At 47.2% G+C, this 16,022-nt stretch overlaps 1 protein-coding gene across 1 annotated transcript in view; it reads right to left on the bottom strand.

Moving 5' to 3' along the window:
• MDGA1 (MAM domain containing glycosylphosphatidylinositol anchor 1) overlaps positions 1 to 16,022 on the bottom strand; it is a 144,417-nt gene that overhangs the window by 74,987 nt on the left and 53,408 nt on the right. The window contains exons 4-7 of the mRNA XM_014950442.1: positions 12,329 to 12,525; positions 9,385 to 9,517; positions 3,696 to 3,965; positions 2,951 to 3,280 (exon numbers count right to left, since the gene is read on the bottom strand). Of these exons, the coding sequence (XP_014805928.1) occupies positions 2,951 to 3,280; positions 3,696 to 3,965; positions 9,385 to 9,517; positions 12,329 to 12,525 (930 nt within the window). The remainder of the gene's footprint in view (positions 1 to 2,950; positions 3,281 to 3,695; positions 3,966 to 9,384; positions 9,518 to 12,328; positions 12,526 to 16,022) is intronic.

Below are 16,022 nucleotides of genomic sequence, written 5' to 3'. Positions count from 1 at the left end.
GTCAGTGAATTTTCCAAATGGAACTGCACTCTTTTGGCCAAGAAATAGAAGTAATATCTGCCAAAATATCTAGTTGCCTCATACAGGTCAGACCAGAACTACGATTTAGAGGATTTGTGCTTGTAGATCACATCTACAGCCTTATTAGATATTCAGGTTCACTCCCAAGCCACAGTAAGGAACCAGCCTTTACTTACTTTACACTGAGATTCACAATGCACTAGTTATCTCTGGCTCACTCAAGCAAGACATGGATCCCAGCAAAGACCACTTCTGGCACCTCTTCCAGGCCAGGCTGGGAACAGGTCACCCAGCAGAACCGTTGCCGAGCTGGGGCTAGAGCTGAAGGCACAGTAATGCTTGAGAAATATCCAGCTATCAGCTGACAAACAAAACTTTGCTGATAAACAAAGCTCCAAAGAAAACCGATGACTACAGCTAAAGGGCGCAGAGGTGTCAGTGAGAAGAGCTTTGTTGTTCATGTCCCCAAATCCACCAAGAACCAAGGAAAGGGATGTTTGTGCTAAACCCCTTGTAATATAGATATTTTATTTGTATTAGGCTTCAGAGTTAACAGTTCAACTGAGGTAAATAGGGCCATAATCATTTTCTGAAAGCTCCTCTTTCAGCCCTTCCTGCTGATAGTGGCGACACTTGGATTGACACTTCCATAACTCTAAGGGCCATGTACTTCGTTTCCATTTAAATCAAAATTTAGAACTACAGAGGCAGTAACAAGCTGGCGTGACCAATGTTAGCTCAATTCAACTCCAGGCAAGGAGAGTGTGCTACAGTAATTGCACACGTTACAGCCCACAGCTGCTTTAAGAGCAAATTTAGGATGGCTCCAGCCCAATCTTCCTCTGCAGTAACCTCCCCCTGCAACAGGGAGGCCACATTTTCAATTTGCAGGTCTCCCATGGGCTGGGGAATCTCATCACACCCTGTCCCACACAGCGTGAAGGGACGACAGCACTCTCGGCACCCAGCACTGCCAGCAGCTGCTCACCTGGCGAGAGGCAATTTTCTCCATGGGGAAAATCTGTAAATTGTATTTGAAGATTTGGGTTTTTTTTAATTAAAGCTATCTCCTCAGAGCTGCTTGGTGGAGGCAGCCACCTTGGCGCGCTCAGGTTCTGCTCAGTAGGGAAACATGGAGCCTCCGCTGTCTCCCACCTGCTCTGATTCTGTGGTCTGGGGAAAACTCACTGGGTTTTTATGCAGGAACCTCATGTTGAAGTTGGTTCATGTCTGTTCATGGGGACACTGCACACTGGACAGCCTCAGCTGCTGCATGAAGGGCTGCTCCAGCAGGGACGGTTGTTTTCATTCCCTGGGTCACAAACCGGTCCCGCTGGCCCAGGATGTCTGAGATGTCAAAACACTCCAGGCTGCTCTCCTGTCCTTCTGCATCATCAGCATCCACATGAGCCTGTGGGGCTCACCCACCACCAGCCAGGACAGAACATGGGACAATCTGCCACTGCAGACACCTCCTTTGAAGCAGCGGCTGGCTGGCACCCGGACCGGCACCTGGACCAACACCTGCACCAACAGATACCATCCAGCCTTTTGGTGGGATCATCCAGGGTCTCCCGGCCCTTGGCTGCCTCCTCCCCTTGCAGTCTTAAACACAAATGCACTCTGCCATCTAGTGATCTTGGGCAAAAAGGATTGCTCCTGGCGGCAGCAGCTACATAAGGTTGGGAGAGCTGGCTTTGCACCAGGACCGGGGGGTTCCCCAGGTTTTATTCCCTGCTGGTACAATGGGGATGGCATCTGCTGGCACCAGAGAGAGCCCTACTTGCCAGGGCTGCCAGCAGAAGAGAATACCACCCTTTGGTGCTTAGTAGGTCCATGGTATGGTCAGGGCTTGGCCTCCAGGCTGTCAATAAGCACTGGGCACAGTCCCATAGGGAGCAATCTGCTGGGAGACAGGGTGTTCCCAAAGCATCAAAAGCAGTCACAACACCTCCTGCTGCGGGCTAAAGCCAACAATGTCCAGAATCAAGACTGGCATCGGCCTGACAATTGGATTCAGCACAACAAGAGACTGAGAAGAAATTTTCTATGAAGGTTCAAGACAAAACCTGTGGGCATCTGGCCCCCTTGGGAGTCCTCACCAGATTAATAGCCCAATGATGCTTTGTACCATACACTGAAGGTCCTGGAAAGGCAGCAAGATGACATGGATGTAATGGAGAGCAGATCTGAACCCACCACTTCCCCCAGAAACAGAAAGGCAGCCCTGAGGGCCTGCACTTCAGTCACCCTGAGGGCCTGCATTTCAGTCCCCAAGGTGACTGACAAACACACTTATGCATTAGTCCTGTCCTTACCAAGCTATGGGGTGAAGCTTTGACCCTGATTTTGAAAGGGGGAGGCATTTATAACACTTGGACTCCTACAGAGAGTGCCCAAGACAGATTGCAATTGCAACCCAGTAAACAATAAAGCTCTTCACACAATTTGCTATGACAGATGATACCAATCTTCTGGCCACAGCTCTGAAGAAATGGACATTCCTCATAAGCAATGCCAAAGAAAGAGAAGATTTCTTTCTCTTTTACTCCCTTCAAATCAAATGGGTGTTTGAAATTTGGTGAAATACCATCTCCTCTTTCTTCCTTCATAATTTGGAGGCTTTTTTTGAACAATCCCACTCTAAACCTGTCTCTGTAGCTTTTACTGGACTGCAGTTTGGACTTTACATAAGAAGAAAACATAAAGGAAGATCTGCTTGTTGCTCAACACATCTGGCAGAGGATCTCTGTCTACTACCCATCTCCAGTCTCAGCCAAATGCTTGCCTGACAACGTGATACTTTTTTCCACTGGGATTCAATACATTCATGTGAGGTTCTTCAAAAAAGACAGACGGATGGGGCTGGAGGGCAGCTAGTGATGCGAATCACTCTCCTGGGGTCCCCAGCTACCACAGAGAGGCTCACCTGTCTCTGAGGAGATGTTCACCTCCACGCTGAGGTCAGGAATGGGTGCTCCCTGGAAGGTAGCCACGCACAGGTAGGTGCCATAGTCACTGAACCTCAGATCAATAATCTCCAAGCTGCAGGTCACAGGTGGAAGCTCAGGGTCATTCCTGGTGATGAGCAACCTGTCTGAGAACCTGGCTGGTTTCCCGTTCTTGTACCAGGAATAGACAACCTTCTCCTGGGGGACAGCATCCACGTGGCATGAAAGCTTCAAGTCCTGCCCTAACTGGATGGTCTCGCTCTCCTTGATCACATCAGGGGTGATTTGGAACGTGGCATTCTTCATGGCTGGGACAAACACAAGTGCAAAACTGGTTAAGGACAGCAAAGTGCCTTGCTGTCCTGTGGGACAGGACAACAGCTCTTTGCTCTTCAGGAAGCCAACGTCTCTGTGCAAAACCTGCCTCAAGACCTCCCCCAGTTATGTTTCCACAGTAGATTCCCCAGGTCCTCACAACCGGCAGTCTGGGATCATTCTCTAGCCCAGGACAGCTACAGTGCTACAGCCTGGGATGAGGCTGCAATGAGTGCTAGCATAAGCTGTTGGGTCTGGGAGCAAAGAAGCTTGCATAGCGGCTTCTACAGAATACTAGTCTCTACCAAGTACCACATTCACCCTCAGCTGAACAAGAACAGCCAGGAGGAATGTAAATCTAGCCCCTCCACCCTGAAAACCCATGCTCTGAGAAACAGAGCAACTTACACCGCACCAGCAGGTTCACTGTCTTCTTTGCTGGGTTCCCCACGTTGTTGATGGCCGTGCAATTGTAGTAGCCTGAGTCCTCCACATGGATTCTCCAGAGAGTGAGGTTGCCTTCTTGCACAAGGCTGTTGGGAGGCATTGGGCCAGGAGAGTGAGACCAAACCACCTCTGGCTGTGGGTCACCGCCTGTCAGAGAGCACTGCATAGTGATGTTGTCACCAGGGTTGACCACCAGTGTCTCATTGACAGACAGCTTCAGAGCTGGTGGGGCTGGAAGAGTACAAAAGAAGAACACTTCAGAGCTTGAAAAAGACCCACCCACTTGCCCATGCATAGCTTTATAGTTCCTGGGATTTGTTCTTTAAGACAGCTGGCTTGAGTAGGGAGAGCTGGAGGGATCTGTGAATTCATTACAAATACAGGTGTTAGTGAACCTAAAGCATCATCATTATCATGCCTTTGAGTTAGAGCACTGTTATGGTTAGGAAACACTGCAGGCAAGACCTTGCACTGCCCCAGAATGCAGGTCATATCCAAAACACTCCACTGCTAGTGCTTAGCACAGGCTAAGTATGATATTTTAGCAGTGTTTAGTGCAGGTTCTCTAGGCTTAGGACTCAGGTCAGAAGAAAAGCCTGATGAACTCCCTTTGCACTGGTAGGAGCAGCAACCAGACAAAATTTGGCAGTGGAAAACCTAAGGCTAAAGGCTTCTTGACTCCTGACGCAAACAACGGCAGCAAGGCAGAGGGGCAACGGAAAGCTGCTGTGGTGCTGCATTACTCACCTGCATTGCATCCAGCCCACCCCCCTGCAGACACCACCGTGCCTTCTGTTCTCCCTGTACTTAACTCCTCTGACTCCAGACAGGCCCTGCAGAAGCATCATTGGAGAGAAGTCACAACCGGTAGCTCCTACTAGAGCACCTGTGTCTCCTTTACTGCAACACTATTATACAAATCACAGTCTGCTTGTCTCTGGGACAGAAACAGCACACTGGACTAAGCCCTGAGAAAGAAAGAAAACAAAAAAAAAAAAAGGCAGGAGAACAAGAGATGCATTGTCATAAAGCATGGGAAGCTGCAACCATGGATTGAGCTTAGCATCTAGGGAACTGATACAAAGCATGCTGGGAAGCTCATTGGGATGTCAGTGTTTGCTGAACGGTTCTCAGAAACCCAAGGAAACGTCAGGCAGAGCACCAGGTGCACGCCTAGTCACAGCCTGGTCCTTCTGCCTGACCCCCAGAGCTCCATCCTGATGGAGAGTGAAGGAGAAAGGACAGGCTTGGAGAAGCCTGCTTGAACCCAACAGGGGTTCAAGGACACTTGGGATAAAACCAATTCTCGTATACAGAGTTGCCATACAGGGAAGGAGTTTTGGTGAAGCTCTACCACTAAGAAAGGACCTCAGCTACCCCATCTCTCACACCCAACTAGATATCTTTGAGAGTCAAAGCCTTTGCCAGTCAGCTGTCCCTTGCAGCTCAGAGCCTGCCACAGAGGACCAGGACCTGTCTGTACCATAACAGATAATGAACAGCAGCACTGCACCCGCTCTTAACCTTCTTCACCTCCACGAACATCAGATACACTTCTCTATAGACCTGGGGGCTACAGACCAGGTCAAAGGGATTGTCTTTCATGCCCAACTGAACAACCGGGACTGATTCAAAGTGTCTAGACAACTTCACCTTTGAATACCCTAGTACCTGTTTTGGTTTATTTTAATTCTGCACCCTTCTCACTACATCCCCCTCCAGGAACGGATCCAAAAATCTTCCCTTTGTATTCTTTATTTCATCCCATGAAAAGCCTTTTAAAAGCCCCTGTCATCACCATCACTGGCTCCATCCAGTCAGAGCTGAGAAAGTAGCAGTCCCCAGCACAGAGACAGGGAGTATGTTTTAAGTAACAGCCATAATAATGCAAAATAAGACATTGTTCCATATTCATGAAGCCTGATTTAACAGCATCATTATTTCTGCCTCTTCTCTCCCTGGACCCTGTGTTAATGAGCTGTGCTGGATTTGTGTTGGATCTCTGAATTACAGCCCATACAAACACGGCGAGGAGGACTGCTCTCTCCTCAGTGCCGGCGCCATAATTTAGCAGCGAAACTACTGCCATGCTGGGATATTGCTTTGGTGCACTGAATCAAATGTCCTCTCCCTGGCCACGGGGCCTGCTATTTGTGCCAGAGGGGGCCAGCTGTGCCCAAGGAAGAAGATGGCTCCTCTGCCACCTGCACTGGTCACTTTGAGGCCAGTGGTTGGAGTCCTTGAATTTTGGGAGGCCACAGCCTGGACTCGGAGCCTTTGACAAGTCTCTTTGCTGGAGCCTTGAGAAGAGTGTGCGAGGGCTAATTGGCAAAGGAAGGATTTGTATGTCCTCTCCAAGCTCCAGGTGGTATTATAAGTCTCAGCAAAGCCCAGGAATGAAATAGCTTAACTCACAGTGGTTGGGCAGGACACATCCCTGTCACAGAATGATATGGGGTTGGAAGGGACCTCTGGAGATCACCTAGTCTAACCCCCCTGCCAAAGCAGGTCCACCTAGAGCAGGTTACACAGGAACGTGTCCAGGCAGTTTTTGAATGTCTCCAGTGACAGAGACTCCACCACTTCCCTGGGTAGCCTGTTGCCAACAGGCTGTCAAGATAAGCACAGCTGATATCAAGTAGCTGTTCCTTCCCCTCTGACACTGAACTGGTCTCAGGTTCACAGGACACCAGACAAGCTGGCAGACACAGCATCTTGCCTGGAAGCCTCCACCCATCCTCATCAGAGCCAGAAAAAGGCTGAGACCCACCTATGTCCAGAGAGAAGATGTCAGAGTTGGGGAGCACAAACCAGAAGCCCTGCAGGCTCTGGTTAAGAGTTGGGCATCTTGCAGTGTTTGATGTGCACACTTCTGAACAACACTCATCTTGCCCACCGGTGACATGTTCTGCGCAAGGCAAGATTGAAAATAAAGAAGTGAGATGCTGGTGCAAGCACTGCCCGAGGGCAGGCTGTGTGTATGTGTGTGTGTGTGAGTGCATGCAAGAGGGAGGCAGGGAAACTGCAAAGCTGAAGCTGCCACCCGCACAGCTCCAGGCAGAGAGCTCCCATGACGTGCCCCAAACAGAGCCTTGGCCGCGGCAGCCTGCGCGGCTCCCACTCCCACTCCAGTCAGCAGAGAGAGGTTAACAGTCTGCAGACATTGTTATGCAGGAGATGAATCTCATTTATTTGTAACCTGTGGCAATTCCTTTTGTTCTTGGCTCAGAAAACCTGCTGGCGGAGTCTGCCGAGCAGCAAGGGGACCATTAAAAACAAAGAGTCGCTTTCAATTCCCTTTGAAGTCCAATTTGCTGCAGTAAAACTGCAGGAGAATTAACCAGCTGGGCTGCTTAATTTTGCAGAAATCGAGGAAGGGGAAAACATCAGCCTGACCCTGCTGGAGCAGGTGGTGACAGCACGGTGCTGAGCTGGTCCTGTGGCTCTGCAGACCCAACCTGCTGGTCTAGAGCCACACAACTGCAGCAGGACAGAGGAACCGGGGAAACTTCCTTCCCATTAAGACTACAGGCCAAGAACCCATCCCCTGTTGCAAGGGTGAAGCTGTTGACACAGAGCTGGGCAGAAGCACATCTCCGTGCTGGAGACTACTATCTGCCCAAAGGCCACCACCAGAGGAGACAAAGGGAACCAGCTGAGGAACAGCAAAGTAACTGGGAAGAGAAGATTCCCTTGGCCTGACATGACCTGACCCACCAATTCCCCTCAAGGTCTGTCGTAGCTGGGTCTATAAATATTTAAGAGATCTATTTCCATGCACCTCAGTGCCCTTTGGGCCCTTCTCGGTTGCAAAGGCAAAGGCATCCTGAGCGAAGCTGCTCAGGATTCTGTGCACAGCCAAGGCTACAGATGTTGCTAAAGCACAAGCACAAGAGGGAAAGAAAAGACCTATACAAAAAAAGAAAGCATTAAAGATTTTTCTTTAAATATTTTCTCATCTATGCACAATGCTATCTACAGGGCAAGGAAGCCAGATAACACAAGTATATTTAACATGAAATACTATTTAACACAAACCCTGCTCACAGCGCAATGCCAGCTTCATTTTCACCTCCAGCTTTTAATGCAATTTGCTAGGAACACATTTTCTGTGGCCCCTTTGAGCTTGTGGTGTCAGGCTTCACTGTAACTATTTATAAATATGCATCTATAACTAAACAACAAGAAAAAAGAACTAGATGTATGTGCTACGTGGACTGAGTTAAGAGCTGAAGTTGGTGTAAATTCAGCCGTATCGCTGGCTTCTGATCTGGCTACAACCTGAAAATACATTTTCCCTGTTCATTCAGTAAAGGGGCTGGACTGAAATGAAGGGTAGTTTACCTGTGCTTGGGCTGGCAGGGGGGAGTGGACACGAAGAGAAATTTGATTTTCTAACTCTTCAAAGGCAAAGACACAACAGGGAAGAAGAGCTGTATGAAATCCCTTTCTTCATCATGAGCACAAGGTAAGTTTTTAGAGGGAACATTCCAGCATTCGCTACAGTCTCATCCTGAGGTAAACTCAGGCAGTGGTGTGAGTTGCTTGAGAAATGTTCAGAGATCTTACTACACAGAGAATTTTTTTTCCTGACATTAGCTATAGTTCACTTTCGTAAGCTCATTATTTTTCTTCTTTCTACATAAAATGATGCAACTATTGCTCAGCTCCTTGGGCTCAAGTCAGATCAATAAACATAATTTATACAGTATCAACAATACCCCATCAACAGTTGGCAACATCAAAAGAGTTCTGTTTCCACTGCACAAAGATGACACAAGGGATGCAAACTGCTTCGTGTTACATTAGAGAGGTGAATAATTCAAACAACTACAATGCCTTTTTTTCTGATCTTGGAATACTCCAGGGCTGGAAGCAATTTCCTAACATTTACTTATTATTTGAAAATATTCAACACATGTGTGGGCTTTGTGGGTGGGAGTTTTTTGTGGGTGTGGGTTTGGTTTTGGTGTTTTGTTTGGTTGGATGGTTGGTTTGGTTTTTTATGGACAGGTTGCAATCTGATCCTTGCAAGTAGATGATACTCAGTTATCAGTCCATTATGGCAGGTCACGCACGAGGCATCAGCTTGATTCTGGTCACAACTGGAGGTGCACTTAAGCACTGCCAGTATGAGTATCAGTGTAAAATTTATTTTTGAGGAAGGCACCAGAGATATTTGCTTTCCACAAACACCAGCAGGGCCTGTTAGCTGGGAGGTGCTGAGAGCACACCCCGGCAAACCAGGCCAGAGTCACACACAAATGAATTATTTGTAAGAACTTCTGCAGCATCTGCCCTGCTCCAGACTGTACCGAATCTATTTTTAAAGTCACTTAGAATTATAAATAAATAAAACAGCGTCTGGATTAAAAACTACATAGTGCTTCAACACCTACACGTAGTCTGTTTTAGTGATCTCATGGCAAGCCTGTTCAAGGCCCCGGCTATACACAGAGCGACAAGAAATTAGAGCATCCCTGGCCACAAAACTTTTGTGTGGAGAATTTGCAACCCCAGCAGTCATGTACATGGATGTGAAGTGCTGCAGGCCCTGGACAGGGTGCTCTGTCACCCTCTTGGAGGAGTAATGGCTGTTGAGCAGGTGGGAGGTTGGAGGGCTGCGGTGACCCTCTTCATCCTCTCTTACCTGTGGTGTTTGTGAGCTGGAAGGTGATGGATTTGTCAGGGATGCTGCAGACGTTGCGGACAGACACCTGGCATGTGTAGCTGGCATAATCCTGGGGCCGCAGGTTCTTCAGCTTCAGGACTTTCGTTTCACCCTGGGAGTTGGGAAAAAAGGGGCAGGAGGGAAAGACAGAGGTGTACAAAGCACAGCTCATTGTCACTAGTCCATAACCTGTCCCAAAATTTACAGATTACAGCAGCTCCCATCAAAACCTCAGGGAATGGTGCAGACTCCGAGCCCCGCTAGCTTTGTATAAAGGAGACACAAAATGTTTCCAGTGGTAAGTCCACCTACAGGATTTCTCAAAACACCCAGCAATGCATTGCCATTTAACCTGAAAGCTCTTCAGAAAAAGTCTAGGCATAACTTCTGTCGTCAGAATCATCTTGTGGAACCTGAAAAACCTTAAACATCCCATAGCAGACCCTGAGATCTGTATGCCAAGATGTTGGTAAGAACCCAGGGAATGTCAGTAGGGTCGCAACATTGCAAAAAAAAAAAAAAAAAAAAAAAAAAAAAAAAAAAAAAAAAAAAGTAAATCAGAGCAGTTTCAGGCACTAATGCTGGCCTAAATATGACAAGTTCAACAGTTATGTTGTAAAAATTTGCAGTACAGGGCAAAAAAAGATTATTCCGAGAAATACCCAAAGAATCTCCCAAAACTTTCTGATCTCTCATCTCCACATTCTAATCTCATTTATGCTGGTGTAAATCCAGAGCGACTGCACAGACTTTTATAGCTTTTTCTCATAGTATGGTAAGAAACAAATGAACAAAAATCATTCCTTGGTACTGCATTAGTTACTGGCTTGTTACAGAAACAGAATCAAGTTGTTAAATTAACAATAGATGCAGATTTTTATTTATTGAATCTGGAAAGCTCCGAGATGCATCCTGTGGTTTGTACACCCTGCAACTCATATGTCTTCCTACGACAGCTTGTCACTGTTGTTCTCCTTGTGTTTGTCTAAATCTCTTTTGGAGAAACCATTCTATAATTGCCTGCAAATGTGAGAAGGTGTCAGCATGACAAATCCTCTTGAGGACAACCTCAAGGGACTGGACGATGAGCTCAGGCATGCTAATATGCAGGGAGCAAAGATCTGAACTAAGTAAATTAGAAAGATAAATACCTAGGAGACCAATAACCCTATGAAAGTCCTGTCCCCTGAGATTTGTTGCTATGCCACACAAATAATGGCGTTTACAATGTGCATGTCAACTACTTACTTACAGGGTCGTATGTATCCTGTTTATTCATTAGTAAATGGTGGGTAAATGTGTATAAACCTTCAGTGTAAATAAGTTTTAAAAAAAACTTAAGCAGTAAAGTCTTCACTTCCTTTTTAATGTAAAAGCCTACCCAAACCTGACACTGATACCAGTTCATCTTTAAGACAATATTATAAAGCCCTGCAAAGAGTGCTTTGTTAAACAATGTATTTGAGCACCAGCAAGATACTCCCCTCCCAGTAGTGTTGCGGCATTGTGTTTTTGTTAACTTCAACTCTTACCAATGCAAGCTCATAGGTTTATTCTAATGCTAAGGAGAGGACCGTAAGGGCGCGCCTGTGTGAGCACAGCAGTCCTAACAGCCTCTCTCAGAGCTGGGAATGACCCATGGTGGTGGAAACATTGCCTGACAGGAGCTGCAGGATGCTGGGTCATTTACACGTTAATGCTGGAACACAGTGACATTCTGCCAGATGCCTTATTCAGCTGAAGAAAATATCTCAAGTCCTAAGACATCCTCTCATTAAGCAATGTCTCCTGTTAATTACACTGAGCTTAGTGAAAGCTGGAAGAGCTCATGGTGTCTTCCTCTAAGGCCAGTGATGCTCTGGTTGGATGCCACATAGCTCTGGACTAGACAAAGCTCTCTTTCAGGGCCAAGAGCAGCGCTGAACTACCGTGTTTCTGCAAATCTGCCGCTAACGTGCAGCTCTCTTCTTTCTCCTCATCCCCCTGAACGTTTCCATTTGGCTGCCCATTTCCACGACCTACAGAGATGGCGTGTTTCAATAAAATATGAACACAACTACATTAACTAAAAGGTTGCCTGGAGCATCACTCAGGAATCCAGCTCAGCCAGAATGCACTCGGGGCCCAGCTTTGGGAGCACGGGGAGGTGAGTGGGATGAAACGGGTGCCCTGGGGAGCGGTCCTTTCAGCCCTCCCTTCCCACATGCTGCCTCGTGCTGCCAAACGGCCTTGATGGAAGTGCTGGGGCTGGTTAGCATCTGAAGGCCATTCAGAGCCAGAGCTCAGCTTAGGATAACATCCCCAGAGTGCCTTGGCAAAAGAAAAAAATCCCCTCCGTCTCCCACCACATTGGTGGGCTGATGACTGTGAAGAAAGTGGCATTCAGAGGGGGCAGTCCAGCACACAGGCAAGCAGGAGAAGTAGAAAGGATGTGGATACCCTGTCACAACATGACAGTCAGAAAGTGCCCAGGCAGTTGGGCTGCCTCTGTTGTTTAAGGCCTTTAGGAAAAGCTCTTCATCATTTGCCCCATGGAGCTTGGGCACTTGAGAGGAAAAAAAAAAAAGGTACTGGGATAGAGGAGAGCCAGTCTTGGGATTGTGTGCTTTGATTTTAGTCTCAGCCATCCAACAACCATGTAACCTTGTTAGGGAGCTGTAACCTACTCTCAGGGACAGTGCCAAAAAAGGGACATGACTTCTAGGTTGTCCAATTCCCTCCTGTTGCTCTGCTCCTCTTGTCCCTTGGGAACCCACATACAAAAGTAGGCTCTGGCAGCCCTTCTGGAGATAGTGCTCCCTGCAGTGGCCATCACCCTCTCCCCAGCATCACAATCCACATGGGGGAAGAAAGGCCATCCACTAGAGTGCCCCGTATTAGCAAGACACTCAACACAAGCTGGTGGAAGTTTGGTTTTTTTCACCTGTGTGTAGAGGGGTTCATAGATGTCCACGCCATTGTCCTGACTGTGGGAAAGTGTCTCAGCTCCCCTTTTCCAGATGAAGCGAGCTGGTGGATTGGAGTTGACAGTGCAGCGGAGGAAGACAGTCTTCTCCTGGTAGAAGCTGCCACGTACATCGCTGATGGTCTGGTGAACGGTGAGAACAGGTTCATCTAGATCTGCAAAGAAGGTAAGGAGGGCCGCAGCAGTTGTTAGTGAAGCTTGGTCTGCACATACAGCCTGCAGAGCAGACGATGCTCCAGGCACCATAGAGGAGAGGCGAAGCTCCTGCACATTTGGCTGATGACAACTGCTGAATTAAGAGCTGATCTGAAGGCAGGTAACACAAACAATATCTAAAGGGAACAGACAGGAGAAGCAAAAATTCTCCCGCTCACCACACAACCTTCAGAGAATAGAAAGCACCTCTGGCTTGTAGATCCCATGTGGTCCTCAAGCAATGCCTCTCAGAGCAGTTGGCTGCTTCACCTTCCCCAGTGACACTCCACAACCCAAATACCTGCTCTTTCCTTCAGTGAGAGGTCAGAAAGATCCCAGGAAACTATGCTCCACCATCATTTCTTCTGCTCCCACTTTCCAAATCCATCCTGAAATCATGGAGCTACGCCCACAGTGTAAGATGCCCACACAAAGGACAAGATAAACCTTCAAGTCAAAGGGCTAGAGTAGAAGCCAGGGCAAGATCAAGGAGCTGAGATGGAGAGTCTTCTACTAGACAGGAGCAAGTCTTGCAGGGTGCCATGGGAACACAAGATGCAAAACACTGTGAAAGGTATGCACAATTTCTCTGTCTTCCTATTAAAATATCCTCTGTGTATTTGCTTCTTTTCAAGGTCTGTACTTACCCTCCCTCTTCAGCCACTTCTACTCACTGCATCCCTATCACTCACCCATAAACTGATCAGATTCTTCTCTGTTTTCTCCCTTTATGAAATGCTTCTTAAGAAAATGCTCCTCCAGTTCTTTCACCATACCTGCACCAGGCACGCAGCTCTCACGACCGGATCTATGGTTATCAGTCACTTCACTTGCAAGGACAGAAGCAATAGCCCCACAGGGAGCACACTGTCTCTGTCCACCCAGGGCACACTGCTCTCCGGGACTGCCATCTTGCTAAAAAAGGGATGGCTTCCTTGGGCTTTTGCACCAGACACCAATGTTTGAACATCAAGGAAGGATGGGGAAAACCTCAGAGGGGTTCTCCTCCCAGAACCACTTTGAGACTGACTGTGATTAAAGGTAAAGATCCCATATGATAAAATGGGATCAACTGACCTTCTAAAACTGAAATCTGTCCCCATGCCCTTAAGTATGTCTTATAAAACACCAGTTGAGCTCAGTTGAAACAATTCTACATTCTCAGCAGCCTTATGACCCCACCTTCAACTGCAAGGAAACTGCTGCCAGCACTGTCTTCTGCACACTAGCAAAGAAGAAGAGGACACATGCTCATCACTTCTTGCTCTCCTGTGCCATCTAATTTTCAGGATATTTTACTTTAAAGGTTTGAAAGTTTGGAAATCTGACTCCCAGAAAGGAAGGGGGAAACAGGGATGAGTTTCTGCTAACGTGTCATCCAAATAACACAAGTTCTCTACTGAATCACAAGTGTCATCTTGTGGATTTGCATATTTTAATGAGCTGTATGCTTGGTAGACAGAAATTGTAATGGGACCTGAGATTTGTCAGCTTGACCACACCATAGCTCAGAGATATGAGTAGAGTCATTAGCAGAACAATGACAAGGCACACAAAAATCCTAAAAAACCCAAACCCTAGGCTGAAGAAAAACAGGTGGAGAAAAAAAGGCTCCTTTCCATACAGTGCTGCCTGCATGTGGCCACAGGGTGACTGAATTTTACACCAAATTCTCTTGGACCAGGACCTTGGACACAGCTTCTCCTCCTTCCCCCTTCTTTGTCCTTAATTCTCCTGTATTTATTCACACTGTGGATAAGTAACTCGGTAGCTACCATCCTTCTAAGGCTCCATTTCTCAGTAGGATGTATGACAAAACACCTCCCTTAGTGATCAAGGAAGATACACACCATTCAGGTCTCCTGGCTTGAGCTACTCCCCACACAGAAAACATCTTCCTTTCGGTTGCTAAACCTTTCCTCCCTCAAATCTTTCAGCCTTCTTTCACAGCAGTCAGCTCTAAGTCTAGCCCTCCTGAGAAAAGCTAAAATAAGACCTACAACTATACATATGTCCTTGATGTAGGAATAACACCACCGATGTCAGAGAGCTGCACAAATGATAAATTTGGCCCAAGGCTGCTCATGGAGATGATCACATGGGATGTTTCATGCACAATATAGCTTGTAAACATCCATTCTTTCTTTTTCTTTATTTTCCCTCTCCCCCACATGGAAATACTCCAAACAGCAGCTGCCTCTCTGCTGATATCTAAACAATACTTTAAAGCCTCTCTTGATGCCTACTTGGGGCAAAGGAATAACTTGCTACACAGATAAGTGTTTCCCATTTAATATCCTCTTGGCACCAGTGGTGCTCTCCACACAACCTTGCTGCCTAATACTAAAAGTAGGACTGAGGACTAGCACTAGCTGTCAAGGTCACCAAGGTTCACTTGAGGGTGATTACTTACCTCCAACTACAAATTGGAATGTGGGAAAAGAAGGGGTTTGTTTTCAAGTTCTGGTTCATTCAGCTGAAGGTTGCTTGGGTGAGCGTTCAACAAAAACTGTGGCTTTTCCTATATGTTCCCTTCTACCTACTGCAAACACTAGCAGAAAATAGTCTCTCCTCCCAAAGAACCAAGTGAGCAGAACAGAGGTGCGTTACCAAGTCCATCTGCAGAGTAGATGTTAGTATGAGAAAGCCCTTGGCCACCCCATTAGCCCCATAGTTCTACAGGTCAGAGCTGCATGAGGGACCACGGGACACTACATCATCCTAGCTCCAGCCTGCACCCCAGAAGTAAAGGGAGCACCCTCAGGGCATAAAGAGGTTCATCCCACAGTGCTATTCCTAGAGACATAGGCCCTGGCAAGGTGTCCTGCTGAGGCTTGAGAAAAGCAAGTCCCCTTTGAAATGGAGAGTTATCATATGCCTTCACCACACATAGAAGAAGAAATGGACAGAGAAGCCAAGCAGATCTAGGTGGATGTTAGAACTCCTCCAAACAAAGCTATGCAAGGTCCATGAAGAAATGCTCATCCTATCCGAAGTTGGCTGCTGTTTGAAGCAATCTGTTTTCCCAGTCTGTGGGATGGTGCTCACACTACACTACTCCAGTGCAGGGTAGGGCAAGGAAGGAACAGAGACCAGAGCTGCTCCAAGCCATATAACAAAACTGTGGATCATAAAGCTACCAAAGCCTAAGGATGTTCAAGTCTATGGCATACTTTGTGAGGGTCACTTCACTGCAGGGCTGGAGAGCAGGGAAGCAGTCAGGCAGCAGCTGCTGTCAGCAAAGCTCTGCCCAGACTCCAGGCAGGTAACTGGAGTTTTGAAACCTGGAGGTTGCTCCACTGACAGATAACCAGGGGGCACCTCATCACAGAATACTATCTTGCTGAGAGTGTGGAAACAGGTGGTGACAAATTCAGGGACAGTTCAAGCTGCTTTATATCATACTTTACATCTTTGAAGCATCAACCGCTTTCTGTCTAGGCCTTCTCAGAAGATA

Source organism: Calidris pugnax, unplaced genomic scaffold (assembly GCF_001431845.1).
Source record: "Calidris pugnax isolate Ruff unplaced genomic scaffold, ASM143184v1 scaffold24, whole genome shotgun sequence".
NCBI lineage: Eukaryota > Metazoa > Chordata > Aves > Charadriiformes > Scolopacidae > Calidris > Calidris pugnax.
This window is presented reverse-complemented; position numbering and strand designations above follow the sequence as displayed.